Source organism: Mycteria americana, chromosome 8 (assembly GCF_035582795.1).
Source record: "Mycteria americana isolate JAX WOST 10 ecotype Jacksonville Zoo and Gardens chromosome 8, USCA_MyAme_1.0, whole genome shotgun sequence".
NCBI lineage: Eukaryota > Metazoa > Chordata > Aves > Ciconiiformes > Ciconiidae > Mycteria > Mycteria americana.
This window is the reverse complement of record NC_134372.1, coordinates 11254912-11282382: the sequence shown is the minus strand read 5'-3', so window position 1 is coordinate 11282382 and position 27471 is coordinate 11254912. Positions and strand designations below refer to the sequence as shown.

The 27471-nt window shown below is 61.8% G+C and overlaps 3 protein-coding genes across 6 annotated transcripts; all 3 read left to right on the top strand.

Annotated features, from left to right (window-relative positions):
• Nucleotides 1–441: 441 nt before the first annotated feature.
• SLC34A1 (solute carrier family 34 member 1) lies at nucleotides 442–4727 on the top strand. The gene is made up of 12 exons (XM_075509588.1): nucleotides 442–555; nucleotides 700–882; nucleotides 1340–1468; nucleotides 1544–1687; nucleotides 1797–1908; nucleotides 1996–2191; nucleotides 2525–2620; nucleotides 2736–2835; nucleotides 3080–3247; nucleotides 3624–3740; nucleotides 3907–4031; nucleotides 4130–4727. The coding sequence occupies exons 1-12, from the start codon at nucleotides 453–455 to the stop codon at nucleotides 4682–4684; spliced, it is 2028 nt and encodes a 675-aa protein (XP_075365703.1). The 5' UTR covers nucleotides 442–452; the 3' UTR covers nucleotides 4685–4727.
• A 658-nt stretch (nucleotides 4728–5385) lies between these two features.
• On the top strand, nucleotides 5386–7602 carry LOC142413477 (alpha-2Db adrenergic receptor-like). Its single transcript, XM_075509660.1, has one exon. The coding sequence runs from the start codon at nucleotides 5668–5670 to the stop codon at nucleotides 6694–6696; it is 1029 nt and encodes a 342-aa protein (XP_075365775.1). The 5' UTR covers nucleotides 5386–5667; the 3' UTR covers nucleotides 6697–7602.
• Nucleotides 7603–10787: 3185 nt separating this feature from the next.
• On the top strand, nucleotides 10788–26889 carry GRK6 (G protein-coupled receptor kinase 6). Of its 4 annotated transcripts, none has more exons than XM_075509658.1 (16): nucleotides 10788–10909; nucleotides 14369–14464; nucleotides 17203–17315; nucleotides 17639–17716; nucleotides 17993–18093; nucleotides 19391–19483; nucleotides 19791–19854; nucleotides 20492–20621; nucleotides 21366–21510; nucleotides 22292–22329; nucleotides 22470–22559; nucleotides 22651–22859; nucleotides 23143–23280; nucleotides 23531–23668; nucleotides 23829–23963; nucleotides 25506–26889. In XM_075509658.1, exons 1-16 carry the CDS (start codon nucleotides 10858–10860, stop codon nucleotides 25554–25556), a joined length of 1671 nt encoding a protein of 556 aa, XP_075365773.1. In that variant the 5' UTR covers nucleotides 10788–10857; the 3' UTR covers nucleotides 25557–26889. The 4 variants fall into 4 exon arrangements, with proteins under 4 accessions (XP_075365773.1, XP_075365771.1, XP_075365772.1 ...); XM_075509656.1 differs by having other exon boundaries at nucleotides 20492–20632; nucleotides 21320–21510; XM_075509657.1 differs by having other exon boundaries at nucleotides 20492–20632; nucleotides 21320–21510; nucleotides 24755–26889.
• Nucleotides 26890–27471: the final 582 nt, after the last annotated feature.

Below are 27471 nucleotides of genomic sequence, written 5' to 3'. Positions count from 1 at the left end.
GCCGCGGGGTTACCCATTAACTGCAGGAATTTCTGGGGAGGAGGTGAGCAGCAAGCGGAGGCGAGGGGCAACGCGGGGCTCCTTAGACTTTGCTCTTGTCATGCATATAAAGGGCTGCGGTGCCCCGCGGGCCACTTCGCTGCAGGGACGCGTGGATGGGGCATGTGGACATGGCGCTGCCCTGAGTGCCCAGCCAGCCCCAGGTGAGCAGGGCCCTGAGCAGGAGGGGTCCCCTCCCCATGTCCCCTCCACCCGGGCTGCCTGCCCTTGAGGGAGCTCGCTGGAGTGGCACGGCAGCAGCTGGTGGCCCAGGGGACCATTGGGTGATGGGATGGTCCTCCTCGGTGGTGCCAGCACCACGGGGATTCTGAGGCCCGTGGCGGTGGGCACGGCACAGCCGTGGCTCTGCCTTGGTGACGTGTGGCCGCCTCTGCTCAGCCTCAGCAGGAGCGATGCTGCCCTACCGGAGGGAGAGCCCGGCCCTGCCCCACTGCCCGATGCGGGGAGGAAGGGTGGTGCACGGGCCCCAGTTTGCCTACTGCCCGAGCCCCCAAGGTAGGTGCCCTCAGCCCTCCTCCTCTTCCTCGCTGGGCTCAGCTCTGCTTCTGGCCAGACCCTGGCCCGGGCGGTGCCCAGCTCTCCTCTGCAGGGCGGTCCCCGCGAGGATGGGGCTGTAACGCGGGTGCCCCCTCTCCCCAGCTCTGCACCGGCTGCCAGGTGCCCATGCCTGCCCCTTCGCCGTCGGTGCGGTGCCTTGCCCTGACCATGGCTTCCCCTGCCCTGGCTCCCCGGGGCGCCTGGGCGAGGGCAGGGAGCGGTACGAGCTGGAGGCGCTGCCCTGGCAGGGGCCCCGGCTGGGCTTGGACGAGCTGCAGAAGCCAGGTGAGACCCCCCAAGGCACGGTGCACCCCAAGGCACGATGCACCCAGGTTGGGGAGCACTCTGGAGACCTGCCGGAGGCAGCCGGGGGGGCCATGGGGTGCCAGGAGAGCCCAAGCTTTGCCCCTGGCACTGGCAGCAATTCTTCCCCACTGCCCTGCCGTGCCAGTCCTCAGGCTTGGCACCCCAGCTGGACCCCCAGCATGGTGGGCTGCCTGCTGGCAGGGGAGACCCTCAGCTCCCCAGCGTGCCACGGGCAGAGCCGAGGGGTGATAGGGGCGGTCGGCACAAGGCGTTCCAGGGTGGGAGGATGTAGTGGGGACCCGGGGAGTGGCGGCACGGCTGGGGACATGAGCCCCATCCCACCGGGGGCACAGGAGGATGGCGTGGGGCTGCGGGAGCCTGGGGAGCCAGGGCCGTGCCACGGCCGGAGTTTAACACTCTCTCTTGTCTTGCGCAGAGCTGGGGTGCTGGGCCAAGGTCCAGTCCATCTGTGTCTCCCTTCTCAAGGTGCCCCTGATGTTTGGGTTCCTGTACCTCTTCGTGTGCTCCCTGGACGTGCTCAGCTCTGCCTTCCAGCTGGCCGGAGGTAGGGTGGTGGGGGCACCTGGGCGGCTGGTGGTACCCACCATGCCAGCACCCTGCTGCTCACGCTCTCTCGCAGGCAAGGTGGCCGGGGACATCTTCAAGGACAATGCCATCCTCTCCAACCCGGTGGCTGGGCTGGTGGTGGGCATCCTAGTGACCGTGCTGGTGCAGAGCTCCTCCACCTCCACCTCCATCATCGTCAGCATGGTCTCCTCGGGGCGTGAGTGCGCCCGTGGGGCTCCCCAGGACCTGAGGCTGGGGGATGGGGTGGCTGGACGGGGTCACCCCGAGCTGGGCCATGCAGGGCTAGCAGGTCTCTTTGTCCCCAGTGCTGGAGGTGCGCTCTGCCATCCCCATCATCATGGGCTCCAACATTGGCACCTCTGTCACCAACACCATCGTGGCCCTCATGCAGGCTGGTGACCGCAGTGAGTTCAAACGGTGAGAGCTGGTCGGGGCAGAGGGGACTGAGGGGGCTGGGGGCTGCTCCCTGGGGGCCACCCCATGCCAATGGGCTTCTCCGCGCAGGGCCTTTGCCGGCGCCACGGTGCACGACTGCTTCAACTGGCTGTCGGTGCTGGTCCTGCTGCCACTGGAGGTGGTGAGTGGGTACCTGCACCACGTCACCCGCCTGGTCGTGGCCACCTTCAACATCCGCAGTGGGAAGGACGCCCCTGACCTGCTGAAGATCATCACAGAGCCCTTCACTAAGCTCATCATCCAGGTCTCCTCAGCCGTGGTGTCCCCAGGCTAGTGATGGTCCCCCAGTATTGGTGTACCCCATGCTGGTGGTGATGTCCCCAGCACTGGTGTCCCTTTGATGGTGGTCATGCCCAAGTGTCTCTAGGCTGGCAGTGGTGTCCCCAGGCTGATGGTGGTCCCCCAGCACTGCTGTCCCAGTACTGGTGGTGATGTCCCCAGCAGTGGTGTCCCTTTGATGGTGGCCGTATCCAAGTGTCCCCAGGCTGGCAGTGGCGTCCCCATCCCAGCAAAGATGTCCCTAAGCTGGGGGTGCTGTTAGCCCCCAACAGCCCTCTCCAACTGTGTGTTGTTGCAGCTGGACAAGTCAGTGATCACGGGCATCGCAACGGGGGATGAGAGCCTGCGCAACCGGAGCCTCATCCGTGTCTGGTGTGGCCCCGCGTCCCCACAGGTGAAGGGCCTGTGGCCCTGCTGGGGCCACCAAACGATCCCATGGAGGGTGGGTGGTGGGCAGAGACTGGCCAAGGACACTGTGGAGCTGGCTGCAGCCCACCCTCTCCCTGCAGACAGCCGTCATGGGGCTTGGGTCCCCCTCGAACTGCACAGCCCCTGGCCACTGCAGCACTAAAGCCATTGAGAGCCTCCACAATGTCACCAGGCAGAAGTGTGAGTGGGTGTGGGGGGCTTGGGCAGGGCTGGGGTCACGGGACATGGGGCTGGGGAGGTGCAGGTGGGGCTGGGGGGCTTTATGTGGGATGGAGGGGTGCTGGGCATGGGGCCTGAGTCACGATGTGGGGCAGGGCTGAGAGATGTTGGGGCTGGGGTCCAGGTGTGGGGCTGTCTGGGAGGGGCAGGTTTGTGAGCGGGGCGGGCCAGCCCCAGCCCCTCGCCCAGCCATGCTGTGGGGCAGGCGAGCACCTCTTCACCGACACACCGCTGCCCGACCTGGCCGTGGGGCTGGTGCTGCTGGCTGGGTCCCTTGTCGTGCTCTGCACCTGCCTCATCCTCCTGGTCAAACTCCTCAACTCCCTGCTCAAGGGGCAGGTAGCCAAAGCCATCCAGAAGGTCATCAACACTGGTGAGTGGGATGGGGACTGCCGTGGGGTGAGCGGGATGGGACCCTGCCTACCCCATGGCCACCCATCCCCATCCCCACCTGCCATCCTCAGACCCATCCCTGCCTGCCCCTAACCCCCATCCCTGCCCGGACCCCCATGTCCCCTGCCGGTCCCTGATCCCTACTCTGCTTATGGCTGTCATGGCCTCCTGGTGTCCACATCCTCCTTCCCCAGCCATCCTGGCCACCAGCCTGGCCCCATACCCACAGCCTGACCCCACACCCAGAACCTGGCCCCACAGCCCCCTCCCCAGAACCATGTAGGATCTCTGCGCTGCTCCTAGCTGATGTGTCCATGCTTGTGTCCATGCCCATGCTCATGGCCATGCCATGGCAGACCTCCCACACCCGCTCAGCTGGCTCACTGGGTACTTCGCCATGGTGGTGGGCGCTGGGATGACCTTCGTGGTGCAGAGCAGCTCTGTCTTCACCTCGGCCATCACACCCCTGATCGGTGAGTCCTGGCCAAGCCTGGTCCCCTGGCACACGCTGGTCCCCCCGACGATGGCCCGTGGGTGCTAGGGTGCTCGGAGGGGCGGGAGGAGCCGTGCCTCCCTGGGAGAGCGTGGGAACGGCACTGGCGAGGAGCGATGGGACGGGATGGGGTGCCTCTCCCACAGGCCTGGGGGTGATCAGCATAGAGCGCGCCTATCCGCTGACCCTGGGCTCCAACATCGGCACCACCACCACTGCCATCCTGGCTGCCCTGGCCAGCCCGGGGGACAAGCTGGCCAGCTCCTTCCAGGTACGGGCAGCCTGGGGCCATGGCCGGGCTGGCGTTGGGCAAGACAGGGGCTAGGGGAAGCCTGAGTGCCTGGCCTAATGGGGATGCCATCCCTGCAGATCGCCCTCTGCCACTTCTTCTTCAACATCTCCGGCATCCTGCTGTGGTACCCGCTGCCCTTCACCCGCCTGCCCATCCGCATGGCCAAGGCGCTGGGCGAGCGCACGGCCAAATACCGCTGGTTCGCCGTGCTGTACCTCATCGTCTGCTTCCTCCTGCTGCCGTCCCTCATCTTCGGCATCTCCATGGCGGGCTGGCAGGCGCTGGTAGGGGTGGGCACACCCTTCCTCGGCCTCCTCTTCTTCGTGGGGCTGGTGAACGCGCTGCAGGCTCGCAGCCCCGGCCGCCTGCCCAAATGGCTGCAGACCTGGGACTTCCTCCCCGCCTGGATGCACTCGCTGCAGCCCCTCGACCGGCTCATCACCCGGGCCACCCTCTGCTGCACCGACCGCTGCCGCAGCCCCGAGGGCTGGGAGGAGCGCGAGGGCCCTGCCCGCGACAAGGCCAGGCTGGGGCTGGACAACCCCGCGCTCTCCTACTCCGAGGAGGTGCCCGGCCCCGCCGTCCGGGTGGGCTCCCCTCGCCCGCTCCCGCATGGTGCCACCCGGCTCTAGCCGGCACCAGACGCCCAGGCCGCTGCTCCTGTGGCTGCCCGGTTTCTGCCATCCCCGCTCAGCTGGTACCTAATAAATGCCAAGCGCCTGTGCCCCAGGTGTCTGTCCCTTCGGCTTCTGTCTCTGCAAACACTGCCAGAGCCGCAGCCGGAGCCGTGGGTGCCAGACACCCACCATCCGCCCCCACGCCCATACACTGCCGCTGCACAGCCTGGCCCCGTACGGGTGCCCGGCACCGGGGATGCCCTAAATGCGCTGCCGGGGCCGTGGGAGCAGGTGCTGACGATGCTGCAGCTGAACGCTGCGCCTGCGGTTTGCAGCCAGCCTGTACCGACGTGCTGCGGGCAGCACCTTACTCCACCCGCCTCATTTCCAGAGGGCTGAGTCGGCAGAGACCGTGCTGCACCCCTCGGTGTCACAGCAGTGCATCGGTGAACCGGGCACAGCACGGGGCAGCCGGCGAGGTGCTGTGGTGCCGCGGGGCCGGGGCTCAGCGCGACGTCGACTCGGCATGGTCAGGCAGTGCCCCTGGCCCACCGGGTACCCCGATGCCCACGGCAGGAGCCCACCCGCCATGGTGACCCTGGCAGGAGCCCTTTAAGTGTTGGCAATAACCGCTTCTCCCACTGCCCACAGATGCTTGGGCTCCTGCCAGCGATATCAGCCCGTCCCTCCCTCCCTCCTTCCCGCCCGCCCTCCTCCCGGCCCGGGACCAGCAGAGCCAGCGGGGCTGCTGGGGGAGCCGCCCCGGGGCTCCCGGCACTGCCGCTGCCCCGCGTGCCTGGCCGGGCGGCCACCGGGCCGGGACGACCTCCGCCTCGCTGCCAGACCGGGTCAGTACGGGAGCGGTGTCGGCCGGGACGCCCCCACGGGGACTCAGCGATGCGGGGGCTGCGCCACGAGATGCGGCGGGGCCAGTGAGCGGGGCGTGCGCAGCGGGGGCAGCCCCATGGGGCTTCGTCCGCCTGAGGGGCCGGGCCAGCATGGAGCCAGCGGGCGCCCTCCCCAACGCCTCCGGTAACGGCAGCGGCACCGGCAGCACCCCGCACTCGCCCGCGGCCACGGGGCTCATCCTGCTGGCCGCCTTGGCCGTCCTGCTGGCCACACTGGTGGGCAACGCGCTGGTGGTGGTGGCCATCTCCACCAGCCGGGCCCTGCAGGCCCCGCAGAACCTCTTCCTGGTGTCCCTGGCCTCGGCGGACATCCTGGTGGCCGTCCTCGTCCTCCCCTTCTCGTTGGCCAACGAGGTGATGGGCTACTGGTATTTCGGCGGCCTGTGGTGCAGCCTGTACCTGGCGCTGGACGTGCTGCTCTGCACCGCTTCCATCGGGCACCTCTGCGCCATCAGCCTCGACCGCTACTGGGCCATCACCCGGGCGGCCCGGCTGAACCTGCGCCGCAGCCCCAGGCGGGTGAAGGGGATGATCGGGGCGGTCTGGGCGGCAGCGGCCCTGGTGGCCCTGCCACCGCTCCTATGGGCCCGGCCAGGGGGCCGGGAATGCCAGCTGAGCCAGGAGACCTGGTACGTGCTGGCCTCCTGCGCCGCCTCCTTCTTCGCCCCCTGCCTCGTCATGGTCGCCGTCTACTGCCGCATCTACCACCTGACCACCCGGCGGACGGCAGCCCTCCTCGCCGCCTGCGCCCCGCGCCCCACCGGTGCCAGCAAGAAGGGGCCGGGGGTTGGGATGCTGGGCTGGCGGCGCCGGAGCCAGCACCAGAGCGTGTTGCTGTGCCGGCAGCGGCTGGTGCGGGCGCGGGAGCGGCGCTTCACCGTCGTGCTGGCCGTGGTGATGGGGGCCTTCGTGCTGTGCTGGTTCCCCTTCTTCTTCACCTACAGCCTGGGCGCTGTCTGCGGGGAGGGCTGCCGCGTCTCCAAGCCCCTCTTCAGCTTCTTCTTCTGGATCGGCTACTGCAACAGCAGCCTCAACCCCCTCATCTACACCCTCTTCAACCGGGACTTCCGTGCTGCCTTCCGCCGGCTCCTCGCCGTCCCCCGCCGGCACCGCACCTAGGGCCCTGCCAGGACACGGGGGACACGGCCCCCAGCCCCGCTGGGAGCGTCCAGCCCCACCGCGGACCCTGGACTGCCGTGCCGGTGTGCATCTCGAGGTACCTTTGGAAACGTGGGGTTGAATAAAACAAGACCAAAGCCTGCGACTGGGGCTGGCATCTGCCTCTCGTCGGCACCCATTGCTGTCACCTGGGTCACCCCACCCCCCCTTGCAGCATGGGTGACCCACTGGTGGTGACAATCCGCCGTGGCAGCTCCGATGAGCGCCAGCCTGCCCTGCTGCCAGGCCAACCCCAGCTCCTCTGCGCGCCCTTGGCCCCCAGCATCCTTTTGCCCAGGGGACAGACCCCACGGCTGCTGTGGGGGGGATGAAAGCCCCCATGTGGCAGCGTCACCGTGCCACCGCAGCAGCCCAGTCCGAGCCCTGTGCCTCTCTGCCGGGGCTGTCCCCGCCGGCTGCCCATCAGCACGTAGCTGTGCTGCGCCATGGGGGCTCTGTGGAGGCACACACGTACCCCACGGTGGGGTATGAGGGGTGCGGGGCTGGGGTGGGACACCCCATATCCTGCCGGGGCCTTCACTGGGATCTTGCTGCAGGAGGGAAAGGAGGAATGACATCCCAGTGCCAGAAAGGTCGCCTTCCCTTGGGAGAGTGTGGGAGATGGGACCGTGTGGGAACAGGCTCCGGCATAGCCCGAGGTGCAAGGGGCCACAGGGGCAACTATGGGGTGAAGACCTGGGGGCAACCACATCCCCCTGGGGGCTGCAGCCACCCTGCACCCGCCCTGCCCAGCTCCCTGCCCCACTCCGTGCAGACACCCGGGGGTCAGGGGCCGCTCCACTTCTCCAGCTTTGCTGCTCAAAATAGAAAATCTCAAAACATCGGACTTTCACTCGGCTAAAAACAGCCGCCGGCGCCTGGGAGCTGGAGCTCAAGGAACGCTGGCCCCCATCAGCCCCCGCCAGCCCCTGCCAGGGTGGGTGCAGCTCGGCTGCAGGGTCTGGGGGGCTGAAAGGGACAGGAGTACACACAGTGGGTGAGGACCCCCGGGCCATCCCCTGCACCCACTGGGCCTGTGCGTGGAGGCTCGTGACATGAGCTTTGGAACCAGCAGAGGCTTCCAGCGGGGATCGTGCCAGGACGGGGGCCCGGCGTTGAGCTCCCGGAGGCAGCTGGCCCCTGCGGTTGGAGCCGCGCTGGCACTGCCTGCGGAAGGAGCTGCCCTATCGCTGCCGCCTGGCTTCCCCTCCTGCGGCCGCCTTGCGCCTTTTCACAATTAAACAGCGTTTTGCTTCTAAAAATATCCAGGGAGATGAGGGTACCTGATGGTGACTCGGCCAGGCCAGCTCGGTCAGGGAGAGAAGCTCTCCCCGAGGGGCACCAGCCCCATGGGCAGCACCCCGGGGCCCTGCGGTGCCCTGGGTCGTGCACCCTGCCCTCGCCCTTGCCTGGCCCTGCCCTCACCCTTGCCTCGCACCACTGGGGCTGACCAGGGGACCAGGCACCGTCCCTCCTCCTGGGCGTGAGTGCCCGGCTCTGGGATGCTCGCAGGGCAGGAGGGGCCGGGGACCAGCCGGACTGGGGGCCCATGGGGACCCCCCTGCTTGGGCAAGGAGGCGCCGGCACATCCAGCCTGTGCTGGCATCGGGGCAACATCCAAGCCATCGAAGGGAGTTTCAGGCTGATGTCCAAAACATCAAATCCTGAGGGCTGGACGGGGTCTGGGAGCGCCTGGACCCCCCTTCATCCCAGGCACTATTGGGGTGCTGGGGCACTCTGGGGAGAGCTCCCCCACTGAGCATCTCCCACTGCATTGCCATCCAGCATATCATCCTGCCCGCAGCAGAGGGGTCGAGCAGGTCGCTCCATCTCTCCGCAGCAGCCCTTTCCATTCCAAGTTTGTACAAAGCATTTTATCCACCACAATGTGACCCCTATTGCTGCCCCTCTTGCGAGCTGCTGTGACCCCAGTACTGCCAGGAAAGCGGCTCCCCTCAAAGCACTGATTACTCCTGCCCAAGTTCAGCACCTGTGCTTGTCCACCTGGAATTGCATCTTGCATTTTCAGGCTGTTTCTTCAATTTCTCAAGATTATTTTGAATTACTCTCCTGATAGGCTTGGGTTTGCAGCCCTCTCCCTCTCCAGCCACATCTCCTCCGCAGAGCGAAAAAGCAGAGTGCCAGTTCCACTGCCTGGGCTGCCATCGGCTCTGTTGGGGACACCAGGACCCCTCTGGACACTCATGCTGCTCCAGCAGCACCCCATGGCCGATGACTCTTGCTGGTGGTGGGAACAGTGCTGCAAAATGCCAGCTGGGAGGAAACCAAAAGCAGCAACCTAAGAGTTAAGTGCGCAAATGCACGGAAACAAAGCCATTGCATTTGAAGCTCAAAATAAGTAAGTGCCACCTTTAAAAGGAAAGCAGCTCTAAAAGAAAGCTGGCAGCATGAGCTCATCCCTCATGGCAGAGTGACACGGGAGATCACCTCTGAGGTACGGCAGGGCAAAGCATCTTCATCCTTGTTATTACTGCAGGTTTGTAACCAGAAGATGCGACGCCTGATCTCCAGTGGATGCTGAAGGGCACCGCAGACCAGTCAGTACCAATTGCACGGGCAATGAGGGCTTGGAATAATTAGTGTTATTATCAGCTCCGCTACAGCCTGAGGACATGAACCTCTCCCCTCCTGCTCGCTAGCACAGCCCAGCCGAGCAGTGCTTGGGGGCCCAGCCTGGCTCCCATCACCGGTCACCATTGAGAGAGGCCAGTGGAGAAACCTGCCCATCACCATGTGCTCCTCAATGCCCCGGCCACCACCACCCTCGCACCCGGGGCAGCCCCACTGCCACCAGCTGCCGCACACAAGGCGGGAGGGAGGCATCACCTGCGGGCTGGAGGAGAGACGGGATCCGTCAGAAGGCAGAGGTGACGTCCGCACCCGAAAGCCAGAAGGAGCAGAAAGCGGGGCAGGCACAACTTGCTAACGGGTAAGAGGGTTAACGAGCGGTTTTACAGAAGCAGGGAGCCAGGCAGGTCATCTGCAGGGCTGATAGACCACCAAGGGGTGCTCGAGGAGGACAGAGCTCTGCAGAGAAATCAATGACAGCTGCTGGGGAGCGGTTCCCACACCACAGCTTGTATTCAGATGGGGTAAGGCTGCTGGCTAACTGAAGTAACAGCGGGGCTTTTAGAGCAAATCAATGGAGGGAAGAAGGCTGCAGGAGCAGCAAGAGCTCAAATATCGGAACAGCCCATGAGCAGGCACTGGGGTCAGCCCCAGCAGGACAAGGCTGCCAGCGCCACGCCCCCCAGTGCCAAGGGGATGAGGAAACCCCAAACCTCCACCGCAGCGGTGACCAGGGAGACCGGGCGCAGCACCGGAGCTTGCGTTACCCACCCCACAACGCAGGGATTGACCGACGCCGGACACAGGGGTGCTCGGAAGGCTTTACTGAGGCCATCGCAAACACAGGGCCAGGCTGCCAAGGCGGGGGAGGGGGGGACTCCCCTAAACACGTAACTGCTTTGAACAGGAGCACAGGACACCCCAGAGAAGCCGTGGGTCACCAGCAGCAACAACACAACACCCGCCAGGCCCACGCTCCCTGTGGAGCCGCGGCGCCCGCACCCGCTTATAAAGAGCCGCTCGGCCCCACCCCCTACGAAACGCCCCTATCACAACCCAGTCAGCAGAGGAGTGGCAGCTCTACACCCAATCAGATGCCGAAGAAGGTGGGTCTCTCTGTGGTGGGCGCTGTTGACGCTCGCCCTATCCGTTCCCGGAGCGGCGGCTGCGCTTCCTGAGTGACACCTCGCCCTCCAATCAGCACCCGCTCCCTCTTCCCGACAGGACTTCGCCAATGGCCGCCGAATGACGCGCGCTTCTCTCTCCCCGCCCCGCCCTCCCACACCCCCGCCCGCCGCGGGGCCAACGGGAGGGCAGCGGCGCGGCAGAGGGGGCGAGGCTTCCGGGGGGGCGGCTGGGCCAATGGAAGCGCGGCGCGGGAGGAGCGTGGGCAGGCATTGGCGAGCTGGGCGCGGGAGGGCGGGGCGCGGCGGCGGCGGCGGCGGCGGGGCGCGGGCCGAGCGGAGGGGAGGGGAGCGGAGGGGCGCGGAGCGGAGCGGAGCCGGGCGGGAGGCGGTGGCGCCGCCCGGGCCCATGGAGCTGGAGAACATCGTCGCCAACACCGTCCTCCTCAAGGCCCGCGAAGGTGAGCGGTGGCGCCGGCCGGACGCCGGTCCCCGGAGCCGGGGGGGGGGCTCGGGGAGGCGGCAGGCCCGGGGCGGCGGTGGGGCAGGCGGGCCCGGGGCAGCCCGGCCGCAGAGCGAGCCCAGCGCCCGGGAGGTGCCGGCCGGCCGGTGGTCTGAGCCGTGAGCCCGCCGGGCCGCCTCCTAGAGCGGCGTCCGCTCCCCCGGGCTGCGGCCCGGCGGGCTGCAGGCTCCGGCGATGGCTGTCCCCGGGACTCGGCCCCGGGCTGTCCCTCCGGCGGGGTCGCGGCCTCGGCTGCCCGCGGCGCTGCTGGGAACGGGGAGGTAACGGCGCAGGTTGGGCGCAGGCCGCCTGAAGGCACTCGGCCCTAAGCGAAGGCCCGGCGCTGGGCGCTGCTGGGGCAGCCGGGGGTCGCTCAGCGCCCCGTGCTGTGCTTCCTCCGGGGGGTGCTGAGCCCCCGGGGGTGGCCGTGCTGCCTCTCCGTGTGGAAACCGCTCTGCAGCCCCCGCCTGCCTCCCGCCGGTGCTGGCAGCCTCCAGCCTTTCCCCTTTCCGGAGGCTCTTGCTCCTCTGGCAGGGGGGCAAAGCAGCTTGGGGAGAAAAGGTCGATTTCAGGCTGGTAAACTGCTGCTTCCCACACAAGGGCCGATCCCGAAACTGCGGTGGTGAGCCCCATCCCTCCGCCACCTTCACACCAACCCTGGCCCCTGGTCCGCTCGGCACCAGGAGCTTTGCTGCGGGGCCACAAACCTGCTGCTTCAGGGGTCACGGCTGAATTCCAGGGCCTCGGTGGGGGATGCAGCCTGCCATGCAGAGAAGCCTCAGGATGGCTTAAGGAGAGAGCTGGGAAGCCTGTCACACAGGAGCCTGGTCCTTTGCAGAGAAGATCTGATTCAGCCAGGCATCAGGGAGTTCATTAGATCACGTAAAGTGGCGGGGAAGTACAGTCCCTCCCAGCCCACGGCGTGCAGCTGGCCAGACCAAGTCATTCTGGAGCCTGAGGGGCCCACTGAAATCTAGTTAGAGGGCTTTAGAGATTAGATTTGTGGGAGCAAAGAGCAACAAAATTAAATTTACATGGGCAGAAACATTTTTGAGCTGCTTGAAAATAGGGCTTAGTGTAGGTACTTCAGGCACAGTGACCGTGGTGGACCATGACATTATGCTTTATAATGGCAAGGTTTGGTTGAAAACGAAATCCAGGCAAAACCAAACAGCGGCATTTGTGACCTCTGGGCACGAGACCCTGCTTCCCATGGCGTGAGTGACCAGGAGACTGGCTCCTGTTGTGCCTTCAGCAGAGCAGAGTTTGGTTGCTGATGCAGAGCAAGGCATCGGACAGCTGCTGCAGTGCTTCCCAGGGCTCCTCTGGAGCCTCAGCTTTGGCAGGCAGCGGGCAGTTTGGTTGCCGGCAGATACAGTCCGCTGGCATGCTCGTGTCGGACAGTTCCTGGCCTGCGAGAGCCGCGGGTGCCTGTGCTGCCTGTCCACGGCTCTCCTGCCTGTGCCTAGGTGGCCAAGGTGGCCGCTGGGGCGAGCTCTGGCAGCCTGTGTGACAGGACAGAGCCGCTTTGCTGGCCAGGTCCGGCAGCACTAGGTGATTTGCTCCAGCCCAGCCTTTTTGGGAGCCTCATGGTCTGGTGTGGGAGTGCGGGGCTGAGATCACCCTAGGAGGGCTGCTGACAGCCATCTTCAGCTGCTGCCATAGGATGACCATGCTCTGTGTTTCCTTCAAACTCTTCTAGGAGGGTTTGGCCCAGGGGAAGGTGAAGGATCCTTCCCCCGTTGTTCCCCTTGCTTGATGGCCTCTGGCAGAGGGACAACAGACCAGCTTTGAGACATCACCAAGCCCTGAAGCTCCCCTGTGGTGAGCTCTGGGTGGAGGCAGCCCACCCCTTGCCCCGTCCCCGAAATGGGGGTGCTGGGAAGTTGGTGTGCGGGAGACAAGTTCCCTGCTAGGCTGTTTGCTGTGGCGCCGGGAGGGCGGGGGAGGACCGTGCATGAAGGGTGCTGGAGCCTCCTTTCAAAGCAAACAACTCAAGGAAATGCAAGCTGCCGGTCCTCGTCCTCCGGGTGCTGTGAGGCATTGCTCTGCCTTTCCTTGAGCGCTCGTGGGGTGAGGATGGCTTGTCCTCCTGTGCCCTCACTTAGTTATCCCCCGTCTCTTTCGTTGCTGCAAGCCCTGGCTGACAAGAAGGTGTCTGTGCTGCTGGTTTCTTCCACCCCTGCTTACCCTTGAGTCACTTCCTTCCTGAGTTTGTACAATCGTGCAGCCCAGCTGCTGGTGCGGGGCAGATGTAGCACAGCGACCCGCAGCGTGCCAGGGGCTCGGACCTGGGGCTGGCCCTGCAGAAGGTGGGTTGAGATGGCCCCGTCCCACCTGTCTGTCCAACCAAGGCCTCCTGCGGCATGGGGAGCTGGATGCCTGGGGACCGTGTCTAGGATTAGGGGCTGAATTACATCCACAGTGGAGGAAAGTGTTATGAAAGTGTTTCTCAAGAGTTGATAAATGATGTTAAATCCCTCCTGATTTTAGAAAGCCGTGCCTTTGGCCCAACTCGGCAGTGTGATTTAATATATTTCCAATGGGAGGTGGGAGATGGTGTGTGTGTTGGCACCAGGCAGGGGGAAGGCAATCCCTGGAGGCTGGCTGATCCCAGCCATCAGGCGTACAAGTATTTCAGTACTTAGTGCTTGCTATGATGTAAATTTTTTGGTCTATCTAGAAGCTTTCCCACCCTGTCCTACAGCACTGGGCATTCACTCCAGCAACTGAAGCTGGAATAATATCTAGTTCTTGGATCTCACTTTTCTGAGGCTGGCTTATCTCTGGAGAAAGGTGGGAGTGTCCCCACTTCACAGGTGGGAAACTGAAGTGATGAGCCCCAGGCGATGCAGTGAGTTGTCTGTGGAGCCAGGATTAGAGCAGGAATTCCTGTCTCCCAGCTTCGTGCCCTCTCTGAGAGCCCCTCCCTGGAGTAAGCAATCAGTCTGGAATGAGTAGGTGGCATGAACATCCTTACTACAGCAGGAAGAGCTTCACACCGAGCAAGACTTGGCCTTGAGAGGTGATTAGTTATGAGGACAGGCCTGGGAGCCAAGAACTCTTGTGCAGGCATAGAGTAACCTGTGGCTTTAGGCACTCCTGCCCCTGCCCTGATTCTCCAGACTTAAATACGAGTCACTGAGATGTCCAGGTGAAAGGTCTTCATGTTCTTGGTTGTGACGTTGTTCAGCAGGCAGAGTGGTTGATCCGTCCACTTCTCTGGCAGTCAGAGGCTCTAGTGCTTTTGCTCCACCAGTCAGGAGACGGCGGTAGCACTTCGGTCTTGTTTTCCTTGCCTGGGCTTGCTTGTGTAAATGGACAGAGGGTGTCTCCTTTCTCGGCTCCTGCTAAGGCTAGGCTGCAGTCGGACGTCCTTGCTTCATAACTCATGGTACCGATTTTGTGTGCCTTGCAGGTGGTGGCGGGAACCGGAAGGGCAAGAGTAAGAAATGGCGCCAGATGCTGCAGTTCCCCCACATCAGCCTCTGCGAGGATCTTCGACAAACCCTCGGTGAGACACAGCGGCTGGCGGGAGCTGAGCAGCATCCGGGCTCCGCTCCGGAGCAGGGCCGGTGGGTGAGCGTGCGTGGGTGTTGTGCACCCAAAGCTGGGTGCATGAGGGCACTTGAGTCCTGCAAGGGTCAGGGATGTATAACGGGACACGTGTCGGCCAAAACCCAGCAAGGATCACTCGGAGCTCTGGGTGTAGGGAAGAAACGATGGGTGGGTAAATCACAGCTGCGTGGCGCTCACTGGATAGTGCCTGTTGATGTACCCGTATGCCTTCCAGACTGTGATGAGCTTCACTAGAGATACGCACCCTTCTCTGTGCAAACAGACCTGCTCAGTGTTGCAGAGCTTTGGAGCATCGCTCTGGGGTGCCTTTGCATAAATAACAAAGGTGCAGCTAACATCTTCTGGACTCCCTGGCTGTGATTCAGCCCTGCTCTGCAGACCTCGGCTTCTAACACTATTGCAGCAGCTTTACTCAGGCAAAACTGGGTTCTCACTGACTGTGTGGTACAGATGAGAGTTGTACAGCTGGGCAGGGCTTAGCCTGTCATTTTAATACTGCACTTTGTACTCTTCATGGTTTTAATGTTTGTGCAGCAGGCTTGGTCCTGAGATCATGTGAAAGTGTTTTGGGGCACGGAGGGTGGGAATGCTCTGCTTCCTGAGAAGGGGAGAGCTTGTCTAAGTTGTCACTCCGGATTCAGCTGCCAGCTGGAGAGTGGCACAGCGCTGACCTTGTTTCAGAGCAGGTGTCACTGGGCTGAGTGGGTTTGGGAGGTTTCTGCAGCTCCAGTCCCCAATTCCAGCCTGCCCAGGTTTTCCAGGTCCTGGCAGCCCCAAGGAGAGGAGTGGCTCCCTTTGAGGGCACATGGGACTGTAGCACTTGGAATAACTCAACCTCCATCATCCACACTGTAACCTCCAAGCGCACAACAGCCTGGTTCTGCTGCTGTGCATGCCATGCACCGCCTCCCAGGGCCGGCTTTGCAGCTGAACGTAGTCAGATGGAGACTCTACCCTTGGTTTTGCTGCAAACTGCCTCTCTGGAACAGGTCCTGAGCACTGAACGGAGCTCTGGCCTGGGCTCTCCTTGCAGCTCCATCTTGGCCATCTCAACCCCTATCTGCTTCTCTGACTTGTGTGCCCTCAGCAGAGCTTTCCCTCAGCTGATGTCCTCTGCCCGCAGCCACCCTTCCAGTGGGTGTCATGACATGTTTTCTAGCACTGAACTTCACCTTTGTTGTGCTGCCCATTTGCCAGTGGTGAGTGCTGGTGGTCTGTCTATCTCTGCTGTCCCACTGTCTGGGACAGTGACCTTGTGATGCTTTGGGAGGCAAGTCCCTCCCAGCGGCTGGCTGTCACCACCCGTGTCCCCACTTCCCCTTGGGGAGGCATGCAAGAAGTGCTTCTGGCCCAGGTGACGGCTGCCTCACTTGGTTTCCCTGTGGGAAAGATGTCCCTGTTCTCGTGCTTGGGTCACTCTGGCTGGAGTGGTTTTGTTTTCCCCTCGCAGCCTGCTAGAAAGGCATTTCTTTCCTATTCCAGAGGCTTGGCAGGGCCGTGGGCACGGTGGGCTGGTTGCTCACTGCAGAATTAAGCTTTGCATTCCCCTGACTGCAGGGAGCAACCCTGTGTGAGCCTGGGCAGCAGCGAGGGCAGCTGAAAGCTCCTGATCTCACCGGCAGCGAGCTCTTGTCCTCCCCAGCTGAAGGGAACTCCTTCCCCTGCAGACACAAGGAAACCAGACGGTGTGGCAGAGCTGGTGAGGCGGCCTCCTCCCCCACCGCAGCCCCGCTGTCTCTGCGCTCTCGTGCACCCTCAGGAAGCCGCAGCTTCCTCGGGAGAAACTGCTGCACAGGGAGGGGAAGGCCAGCAGCACCCAGCCCTGGGGAGCGCTGGAAGATCCCCTGTGAGCTGATGGATGGCTGCACATCTGCACCCCAGGCAGCCCACAGCCCTCGGTGGCAATGGCTGTAACAGAAATCTGTTCTGGCCTGCAATCAGACAACATCTTATGAGTGGAAGGGGAGGAAAAAAAAGCAGAGAACTGGAAGTACTCTGGATAGTCAAAGGGGTTTGTGCCTGGGCTGCCAGACTTCAGAGAGGGGTAGGAGGAATCAGCAGGGAAGCCAAGCTCCGGAGGGCAGCAGGGGTTGACATACAAGTGGGTGGCTGTCCCATGGAGTCAGGGGGGTCTGATTGCTGTGTGCAGCATTAACCATTCCACGTTCCATCTGTGGAAATTGTGTCCCCTGCTTTGATGCTGCTACTTCCAGCAGGGCCTTTGGAAATACGAGTGGTTTGTAAGAGTCATCAGAGCAACTCTTGACCTGAACGATCTGCCTCGAAATAAGCTTGCTGTGTTCCTCATGTTCCAAGGAAAGTTGTGTGTCTGGAGTAGTCAGTCGATCTTCTGGGGACAGGCTTGAGAAGAGAGCCTCCAGGCAAGCAGAAGACACCAAGATCCCTTGCTAGAAACAAGAGGGGCAGGCTGTACAGAACAGTAGGTCAAACCTCTTTCAGGGAAGAGGATCTTCCAGAGGGGAATGTAAAAGCTTGGTCATGCCTCCTGTCTCCATTGGGTGCATTTCACTCTCCTGGGAGTCTCAGGCTGGTGGGACCTGTGAGCAGACAGCGGACGAGTCACGAGCCTCTCCACCGCTGCCTGTGCCTGGGGCGGTGGGCTGTGGCTGCTCCTCAGGGGCTGGCAGTGAGCGGTCTTCTCCACATTTGCAGAGCGGGACTACCACAGCCTGTGTGAGAAGCAGCCCATTGGGCACATGCTCTTTCGGCAGTTCTGCGAGACACGACCTGAGCTGTCACGCTGTGTCAAGTTCCTGGATGCCGTGGTAAGAACAAAGCCCGTTGAGCTTCGTTGGGGGAGACAGGGATGTTCTTGGCGCCCTAGGCACGGACCGGTTGGCCCTGGGTGCTCCAGCAGTTGCCAGGTACTTCTGGGCACATAGGGTTTTCCTGAAGGAAAAATGTGTGCGTTGCAGTTTCTCCAAGATGGGGCTGGGCCTTTGCTTAGGGAGCTGTTTGCTGGAGATCTGGTTTTCCAGGAAAGCATGGGAAACCTTGGGCAGAGGGTGTTGCTGCTCTGCAACTGTTGCCTGGTAGCAAGGCTCAGTTCCTGGCTGGACCTGCTCCTCATGCTCTTTGCTCTGTGCAGGCAGGGTACGAAGTGGCTCCAGATGAGAAGCGGAAGGAATGCGGGCAGCACCTGATTGAAAAGTACTTGAAGCCAAACGTGAGTAAGAGGGTTGTGTTTGCTGCCTGCAACGGTAGTGCCACTGGAAAGCTGACAGCTGTCATTACCCATGTCCTGCCACAGCAAATGTGCTGGGCAGGATGGTGAGGGCAGAATACTACAGAGCCACCCCACTACCTCACAAGCGACCATTGCTGCTTTTCCCACTGGCCCTAAAGCAGATAGGCGCCTGTGTGCTGTTACTGTGGGCTTCTCCTTCCTGGGAGGATCCCTGTGCTCTGTTCCCTACGTCTGACTCCATCCCTTTGTCCCCAGAGTGAGGACCATGTGCCTGAAGTCCCCTCGCAGCTGGTGGATGCCTGTTGTGAGAGGCTGGCGCAGGAACCTTCCAAGGAGCTCTTCAAGGAATCCACTAAGTAAGTTGGAGGGCTGGGGCGTGCCTGCAGGTTGCACCATGGCATGGGGTAGATGCTGCAGCTAACTCGCCTTGTCCCTCGTGGTCCCTTCCTCCGGGAGAGCGAGGGCTGGTGCTAAGGCTGGGGCCTGGGGAATTTTGGGCTGGTGGTTTGCAGCACAGCTATAGGAAAGCAAATGCAAGGAGCTCCCGTGGGCTCTGGGAGCCACAAACTGCTGCAGAAACCTCTGTCACTCCTCTCAGTCTGCCATGGGTCTGAGTTGCCAATTGGGAAGACCCCATTTCAGCAAGCCTCAGCATCTGGCCATGCTGTTCCTAGTCCTGTGCCAGGGTCTCGTAGGCATCCGTAGAGCAGAGCTGACAGCTGCAGTCTCGGTGCCAGCTGTCCTCTCCCGCTAGCCGCAAATGTGGCTGTTGTAGTTAGGTTATGCTGGCTGTTGCTGCAGGGATCTCAGGTCACTCTTGTTCCCATCGCAGAAGCAGTGACTGAGGTCCTGGCTCTGGGTGCGAAGCGGAAGCTGTTAGGCAAACCGGGCTTACAGCCTCCCCTGAACAGTAGCTGGAGCACGTTGCCTAATCGAGTGCAGGGCTGTGGCAATGGGTTTGCTGCAGTCTTCTGGGGAGCGTTAGTCTGTGTGTGGTAACTAGTGTCGCTGTCTGAATGCAGAGCCTCCGGGCTGGGCCCTGCCTGCTCTTGGCAAGCTCTGAAAGGGCAAGAGCCCGTCCGCTTCTCCTTGATGCATGTCTCCAGTCTAGACACTATGTCTAAGGCTCTTTACTCTGCTGGGCAGCCCTGGCACCAGTCTCCGAAGCAGTTAGCTCTCTCGAGCAGGATCCCCTGTGGCCTTTTGTGCTGGATATTCATCTGAAACTGAACAACTCAGCGCCTGGTGCTGAACATTGCTAGCAGCTTTCGGCAGCTGATTACAGCCTTGAGTGTGCATTTGCCCTGTGAGCAGAAAGGCAATTGCGAAGTGTCCCATCATCCCCCTTTGTCCCGCAGCCCAGGCTGGTGCTGAGAGTCCGCAATTAGCAGTGCCAGCCCCATCCTAGGGTGCTGTGTTCATCACAGTGGTACCTCCAACGCGCCTTCCTTCTGCATCAGGCTTAGCGTGGAGGGTGGGTTTTCGGGGCCAGGGCTGCACGGGGTACATGGGTGATTCAGCGCCAGGCTGGGTGAGGGGATGGCAAAGTAAACGGGTGCTCAGGGCTGCTCACCTCCTCTTTCCTTGGACCGCCGGCCTTTTCCGTGGCTGTGATCAGCTCTCAGGAACCTTGCTGGCTCTGCTCTCTCCTAGGCTTATCCACGACTACCTGAGTGTGGCTCCCTTTGCCGACTACCTCGACAGCTTGTACTTCAACCGCTTCCTGCAGTGGAAATGGCTGGAACGGTAATGCTCTCTGGCATCGCTGGGAGACCTGTACCCTGCTCGTGTGGGCTGCCTGAGGGGTCCCTCGGTGCTGGGCCCTGGCAGGAGCCAAGGGCCTGGCCTTTGTCTACTCTTGCTCCCCTTCAGGGCCCTTTATCGGCACCATCAGCAGCCCCAGTCTCGCTTGCCTCACAGGGAAGCAAGGTCTCCTTGAGCAGGGGTTTTGGGGTGGGCCACAGTCTCTCAGGCCAGGGCATGGGGGTGGTTTGGGCTTCAGCCCCTGCTCTCTCCCTGCTCCCATCTCACTCCAGTTTCCCTTCCCTCACAGGCAGCCAGTGACCAAAAACACTTTCCGCCAGTACCGTGTGCTGGGCAAGGGCGGTTTTGGAGAGGTGAGTGACCGGCATTTCCTCTGCATTCAGGGTACCAGGCAGCCACCGTTGCCTGCCGCCAGATGCGGGCCTGGGTTGGCCATCAGGGTGCCACGAGCTGCTCCAGCACCTGGAGGCAGGTGCTGCTGGCTGAGGGGGCCCTGCATTGGGCACTGCTGTGCTCTGGGCATTGCATGACATGTCAGTTCCCCTCTGAGGAGCCCGAGCTCCCCTCTCGCCAGGCACTGGAGGTGTGGAAGGTGTTGCACAGGGTAGGTAGCACGTGCCCTGTGGTGCGTACTGCTGCCTGGGCAGAGAGTCAGGTCTGTTCCCAGTGTCTTGGCAGGGGAAACTGCACTCCTGAAAACTGTCACTGTCAGGCTTCCTTCTGTTTCTGGAGTGGCCTTCTGTCTTCCCAGGCACCAGCCATGGTGCTGCTACAGGTGGCAGAGGCATTGCAGCCCTCTGCTGCTTATCTGTGACATCTGGAGATGTCGCTGTTCCCTGTGTGCTTACTTTGACAATGGGCTTCTCGCTAACTTCAGAGTGAGGCGGGACAGGGACATTTTTGCCTTCCCATGCCTCTTCCTGAGAGCAGAACCTAGACCCCACCCTGGAAACAGCAGAGGGAGGGTGCTGAGCATTGTCCCCCCTCCAGGTTTGTGCCTGCCAAGTGCGTGCCACGGGGAAGATGTACGCCTGCAAGAAGCTGGAGAAGAAACGGATCAAAAAGCGGAAAGGAGAGGCCATGGCCCTGAATGAGAAACAGATCCTGGAAAAAGTGAACAGTAGGTTTGTAGTAAGTACATAGGAATTGCTCTCACTTTGCTGTGGTGGTTGATTCTTTGTCCAACCAGCCGGCCCGGCACCTCTGTGCTCCTCATCCCGTGTGGACAGGCAGGAGCAGGCCCTGCCCGTGGAGTAGGGTTCTGGCAGCTGCAGATCTCTCACAAGGCTGGGGTCTGGCAAGACCTCCTACTGCCTCCACAAGATGCTGTAAATGCCCCCAAAGTGAGGCCCATCTGGTCTCACAGGCGCCTTCTTAACCTCTGCGGCACAAGAAAGCAGCGAGAACTGTCTCTCCAGACAGCCAAGTGGGCAGAAGCCTAGCCCTGAGCTGTGTGGTGGGGAGCTCTCTCCCTGGCTGCACTGAGGTGTGGACAGCCTGAAACCTCCCTTTACGGAGGATTCATCAGACGCTGCCCCAGGGTTGCTGTTGGGTGCTGCTTGCCCCCAAGAGGGGAGGAGTTCTGGCTCAGGGAAGTAGTGTCCTCCCTGTCTGAGGAAAGCTGGGGGTATGCTGGGGCTGCTGGGCACTTCCACATCCTCCCTGGGCTTGCACAGTTCCCCCTCTGCCTCCTCTGCTGGCAAAGGCTCAGTCCTGCTGCCCACGAGTGGCTGCTTGGGTGACAAAGTGCCCATCAGAGCGTGGGCACCTCCCTCTTCCAGCTGTGTCTTCTAACAGCCTTTCTGCCCTGAATTGCAGGTGAGCTTAGCCTATGCATATGAAACTAAAGATGCTCTCTGCCTAGTGCTGACCCTCATGAATGGAGGGGACCTCAAGTTCCATATCTACCACATGGGAGAGGCTGGCTTCGAGGAGCCCCGGGCAGCTTTCTATGCTGCCGAGATCTGCTGTGGCCTCGAGGACTTGCACCAGGAGAGGATAGTGTACAGGTGCGCGCTGCCTGGCCCCTGCTGGGAGATCTTGTATGGGCTGCAGAAGCAAGAGGGTTCCTGCTGCTCTTACTAGCCCAGCTGGGTCTGTAAGCTCAGGCTTGAAAGCAGCACAGAGCTGGGTGAGAGGGGATCAGGAACAGAAAGCTGATCTCATGGGAGAGACCGGGGAGCTTAGCTTGGCTTCCTCGTGCTGGTAAATGATCACCAAGAACAGGATGTGATCGTGCCTCGGGGCAGGCACTTGGGTGCTTAACTCCCTGGGCTGTATTGACACTGGAACAAATGAGGGTAGGCTGCCCCGATACACTCAAGACTGAGAGCTGGGCAGGAGGGAGAACAAGCTGATGGTATGACTGTACTCACCAGGTTGTGTGATATAGCGTTAGGGATAGCACGGCTAAACATGGGGCCGGAAAGTCCCTTCTAGTCATACCCTGTGCCTTGCCCTGGGGCAGGACAAGCAGAAGAAGCCTCTGCTCCTTCTCCCTCGCACGGCCTGTCCCATAGTGAGTTCTGCACCTGCAAAGAGAGAATCAGCCACAGGCTCACCGCTTCCTTGCGGAGGGTTGAAGGTTGTCATGTCCTGCCTCTCTGCCCGGGAGGGGAGAGCTTTCAGGGCTAACTCCAGGGCAGGGGTGAGGGGAAGATTATCTGTGTGCCCAAGGCAGGGGCGTTGCATCCCTCTGCTGCTTATCTGTGACTTCTTGAGATGTCGCCGTTGCTTGTGTCCTTTGCTTTGACAACAGGCTTCTTGCTAAACAAGTCCCTTCCTTCCTAGGGATCTGAAGCCAGAGAACATACTGCTGGATGACCACGGTGAGTGCAGGGTCAAGAGGAGGCCTGGGCCTGAGTTCTTCTCTCTTCCTCTGCTTGAACCAGGGTTGCTCTGTGTTCTTGGCAGCTTCAAACGTAGCCCCTTGACCTTGTCCTTTTAACTTGCCTCCTCGTCTGTGCAGGTCACATCCGTATCTCAGACCTGGGGCTAGCTGTGCACGTGCCAGAGGGCCAAACAATTAAGGGCCGGGTGGGGACAGTTGGCTACATGGGTAAGTGGCCCTGGTTTAATCAAAAAGTCGTCTCTGACTGCACACATGCTCTCCTTGCCCTCACACGTCCCTCACCCCTGCTCCTATGTAGCTCCGGAGGTGGTGAAGAACGAGCGCTACACGTTCAGCCCAGACTGGTGGGCTCTGGGCTGCCTGGTGTACGAGATGATCGAGGGACAGTCCCCCTTCCAGCAGCGCAAGAAGAAGATCAAGCGGGAAGAGGTGGAGCGATTGGTGAAGGAAGTGCAGGAGGAGTACTCGGAGAAGTTCTCTCCCTGCGCCCGCTCCCTCTGCACCATGGTACGAGTGTGCCTCCCTGTCCCTTCGCTCCCACCACCTCTGCACGCAGCAGGAGAACATTGAGGCTGCTCCCTGTAGAGGTGCTGGTAGCAGCCATGTTTCCTTGGCTCGATAAGGCAGCGCAGGAGGGTCCAAAGTGCCTTAATTCCTCGCTCTTCCAGCTGCCTAGTGGGCCCGTGCCATCCCTAGATGCAGGAGCATACTGCAGGAGCCTGGCCGCCCTCGGGGCTTCTCCTGCCCGAAGCACCCTCCACCCCAGGCACTGATTTCCTTTGTGTTGCAGCTCCTGTGCAAAGACCCTCTGGAGCGCTTGGGGTGCCGAGGGGCTGGGGCCAAGGAAGTGAAGGAGCACCCTCTCTTCAAGCACCTCAACTTCAAGAGGCTGGAAGCAGGCATGCTGGACCCCCCCTTCAAGCCAGATGTAAGTGCCTGTTCGTGTCCTGACCTCTTCAGTCACTGGTGCTGTCAAGGGAAGCAGGAGCCCTGGGGTGCCTCACCTGAGGAGATGGCGCCCATTCTCTTCCCTCTTGTTTCTGGAGCCTGGCAGAACAGGGGTCAAGCAAGCCCTGGCTGCAGGGAGACGGGGCCTAGGCTTGGCCACGAGCTATGGTTGTTTGAGGTGGTGGTATCTTCATGGAGCCTAGCATTAGAGCAGTCCTTGTGCTGTTTAGCCCCAGGCCATCTACTGCAAGGATGTTCTGGACATCGAGCAGTTCTCCACAGTGAAAGGGGTGGAGCTGGAGCCCACGGACAATGACTTCTACCAGAAGTTTGCTACAGGAAGCGTGCCCATTCCTTGGCAGAACGAGGTAGGTTTGCAGGACACGTCTTTGCTCCTGCTTGTGCCCAGCATGGCAGAGTGCAGTGTCCCACAGGGTTTGTGCTGTCCCTGCTGCTCTTGCGCTCTGCTGGGCCCTTGGTGACGGGCCTTGTGTGGCAGTCGCTGCAGCCATCTGTGCCCTCTTCCAGATGATTGAGACGGAGTGTTTTAAGGAGTTGAATGTCTTTAGCACAGACGGCACAGTGCCCCCAGACCTGGACTGGAAAGGGCAGCCTTCTCCACAGCCCAAAAAAGGGTTACTCCAGCGCTTATTCAGCAGACAGGTAAGAGTGTTTGCCCAGCGTTTCCTCCACAGCAAGTCCTCAAGCAGCAATGAGCCTGCTCCTGCCTCTGCCAGGCAGATCTGGCAGGGAGGTGGGCATGAGAGGGCAACAGGCAGTCTCCTCTGGGTGGCCAGACCTCAGGGCTCTCAGGGGGACCCATGCAAGGCTGCAGGGAGCCAGCCCTCACCTGGCTGCCGCTCCCCGTGCTGGGGGAGTCGAGGGGGCTGGAATGGAGTGTCCTGGCTAAACATGCTACAGTCACACAGGCAGAGGGATGTTGCTGAAGGCACTAAAATAGCAAGTCTGCTCCCTTCCTACATGAATACCATCCCTGAAGAAGACATTGCTCTTGGAATGGGCTCCTGGGCTTGCCAGAGCATTTCTGCCAGACCTTGAGCAGGCAGAGAGAGCACTGCTTTCGAGGGATGAGGAGAACGGAAACGTGTTGCAGCTGCTATGGGCTTGCTTGCCTGCCTGTCTCCTCTGCCCAGAACAGTCTTTGCCTTCTTTCCAGGACTGGCAAAGTCTGGGCTGCTGCCTCTCAACAGCTGCTTGCAGCTGTGGGACTTAAGTGTGGTTGGCTCTGGACCCATCTCAGCCACCCGGTGCTGACTCCTGCTTCCCCAACGAGCTCCGAGTTGTGCTTCAGTGATCAGTGGGCTGCCCTAACCAGAGCCAGCTCTGGGCTGGGATACCCAGCCCTTCCCGAGGCAGGCAGGACCTGCCGGAGGATGGGCAGCTGCCTGTGGCAGGGGTTGAGCTGTGATTTGCCACGTGTTTTCTCTTTCCAGAGGTGAGCAGTCTCTCCTGGCTGCTCTGCTCAGGGAAATACCCGGTGGCCCGCGGACATGGCAAGATCTGGGAAAGAGGAGTGTTGTCCTTCAGTGCCTAACCCCTTCCCCCAGCAGAGCACAAGCTGCTTGTTTTTCTAACTGCCCCCTGAGCCACTAATCCTGCTTCCCTGCTCTTGCTGCCTTCGTGGGGGAGGCCTTGCCCTCAGCTTGAGCCAAAGCTGCCCCTGCACTGCCGCTGCTGGGAGCTCTGCTCCCAGGGGGCTGTGGGAAGTTCCCTTCACTCCTCTCTTCGGATGTCCGGGACACACAGAAGGGTTGAGAAACCATGAAGGGTTTGGCATTGCCCTGTGCTCAGAATCCCTCCCATTCCAGCAAAAAGGGCTTCAGCTGCTTCTGCGCTGGCTGAGCCCTGAGTGGGGCAGATCGTCTGTGCTGGCACTGAGCTGTCTCCCTGGGTGGCTGTTGTCCGTGGAGCCCATCTTCTTCCCAGCTTCTGAGCTAGTCAGCTGCGTGCTCACCAGTCTGTCTGCCAGGAGCTGAACCCCCAGATGCAGGTTGACTGTTTCTCTGCAGACTGGGGGTCCCCTCCAGCCCCTTGCCTCCATGTAGCTCTCCCACGCACAGGCCGAGGGAGGCCTGGCCCTTCCCTGCCGGAGGGCAGCTGTAGGCTGGGTTGTGTGACTGTGCTCACCCTCTGCTTGCTGTGCTCCTCTCTCCCTCCTCCCTCTCCTTGCCCTTCTGACTTCAGGACTGTTGTGGAAACTGCAGCGACAGCGAGGAAGAGCCCACCCGGCTGTAGAGCACAGCTTGTTCTCCAGCCCCTGGGACCCCCTTACCTCTCCGGGTGCCCAGCAGAACAACAGCCCAGCCTGAAGGACAAAGGTAGAAGCGGCCCCGCAAGGTGGATTTGTTTACAGCTTTACACGTCTGTATTTGAAGACTGTGAGGATGGCTCCAGGGCTGGCGGCAGCACGGGGCTCAGGCCAAGGCACCTTTGGCCATGGGCAAGCCCTCATCCCCAAGAGAGACCTGGACGCTTCTGAATCTGCCGCTTGGGATTGTGCTGCTGCCGCCCGCCGGCTGCTGCTCCCCTCCCAGGCCCAGGGTGGGAGGGAGGGATTGCACCAGCGTGGGCCGAGGCCAGGCTGGAGCAGCTCTGCTGACACATTCCACAGTGCCGAAGCGGCACTGCAGGTTTGGTGTATATTTATATACGTCGGTCTGTACATATCACATGTCAGTTTTTAATCTATAGGTGGGGGCCTGCACTGCCCCCACCCTGTCACAGGCACAAATGTCCTCCTACGGGGGGAGCGACGGTCCCAGCTTTGTACAAGGGAGTCCTGGGCAGAGGCCTTTTGTGCCTTGAGGTGTCTAAAGCATCTTTCCTGGACCTTTCTGGCCGTGCTGAGGCATCCCTGGCTCCAGCGGAGTCCATTGCTCAGCCCCAAGGCACAGGAAGCTGCTGTGCCAAAGCGTCTACCATTGCATCCTGGCAGCAGAGCATCACTGCCTCATCCCCGCTTCCCTGTCTGCCGGAGCCTGCTTCCTCCTGCCTTGTCTCGCACATGCTGCCAGTTCCAGGGAGCTGATCCCGGCCCCCTCTCCAGACCGCCAGCAGGCTGGCTGCGGCACAGCAGGACACCGCCATTCCCACGGCACCTGCTCGGGAGGTACCTGCTGCAGGTCCAAAGGGTTGGTCTGATCCCCAGCATGGTGCAGGATGGCCCCGGCGCAGTCCCACCAGCTCCAGGCCAGCCGTCTCTGCGTGCTGGGTGCGCCGTGGTCCCCAGGCCCAGCTCGGTATCGAAGGAGCAGACACGTAAGGGAGTGGAGGGGCCAGAGCCCTGCGTGTCCCTGGGGAGCAGCGTGGGGCTCAGCCCACCTCTCCGTTCCGTTTGTCGTGTCCCCTCTTGTGCACACTTGTCCCAGCTGTGTCCCAAGCAATAACTCGTCTCTTCTCTGTGTGTGTATGTACGCGCACGCGTGCGTGTGTGCACGTGTGCATGCTGCTGCCTCGTGTTCGTTCTGAGCCAGGCCCCCCGGGGGGGCTGAGCACCTACTTGGACCTGTGGTATCATTTGCTTGCCTTGCACTAAAGTTGGAAAGTATTTAAATTTTTAACCTTTTGTTAAGCGTAAGATTCGCTGTGGTTTGTATTGCTGTCGTGTCAAGGGGGGCCCCGCTCTGGGCCGTACAGGGTTGGTGGCTGTAAGGAGGAGAAGAGCAGGGACCCCCGTTCCTGGGCTGCCATGGGCTCTGCTGCTGCTCCTGCCCTGCAGGGAAGGGCTGGGGCTGCCCTCCACGGCAAGGGCTGATGCTGACCAGGGACCGCGGGTGGCCCTCGGTGGCTTCAGCTGGGTGGTTTAGGTCGGTGCAGGGGCATGACAGGTACAAGGCCTTGTGCCGTTGGGGTGTTCGTGTCTGCTGTGGTCCTCTTTGGGGCATGTCCCTCCCCTCCCCTGTCTGCCCTCCTGGGCTGTCACAGGTGTGCTGTGGGGCTGGGGGCAGAGTCCTGCTCCCCTCCGGGCACTGTGCATCGCTGCTTCAGGGGGCAACCGTGCAGAGGGGGACCTTGTGCCAGCACAGGGCCCTGCCTCCTTAGCCCAAGGGACAGCCCCGCGAAGGGGGGACGCAGTGTGAGAGGGTTAGGGTCACGACAGTCACCAGGGGGGAGTGTGCAAAGGGGGGCAGCCTGGTCAGGGTGGGTGCAG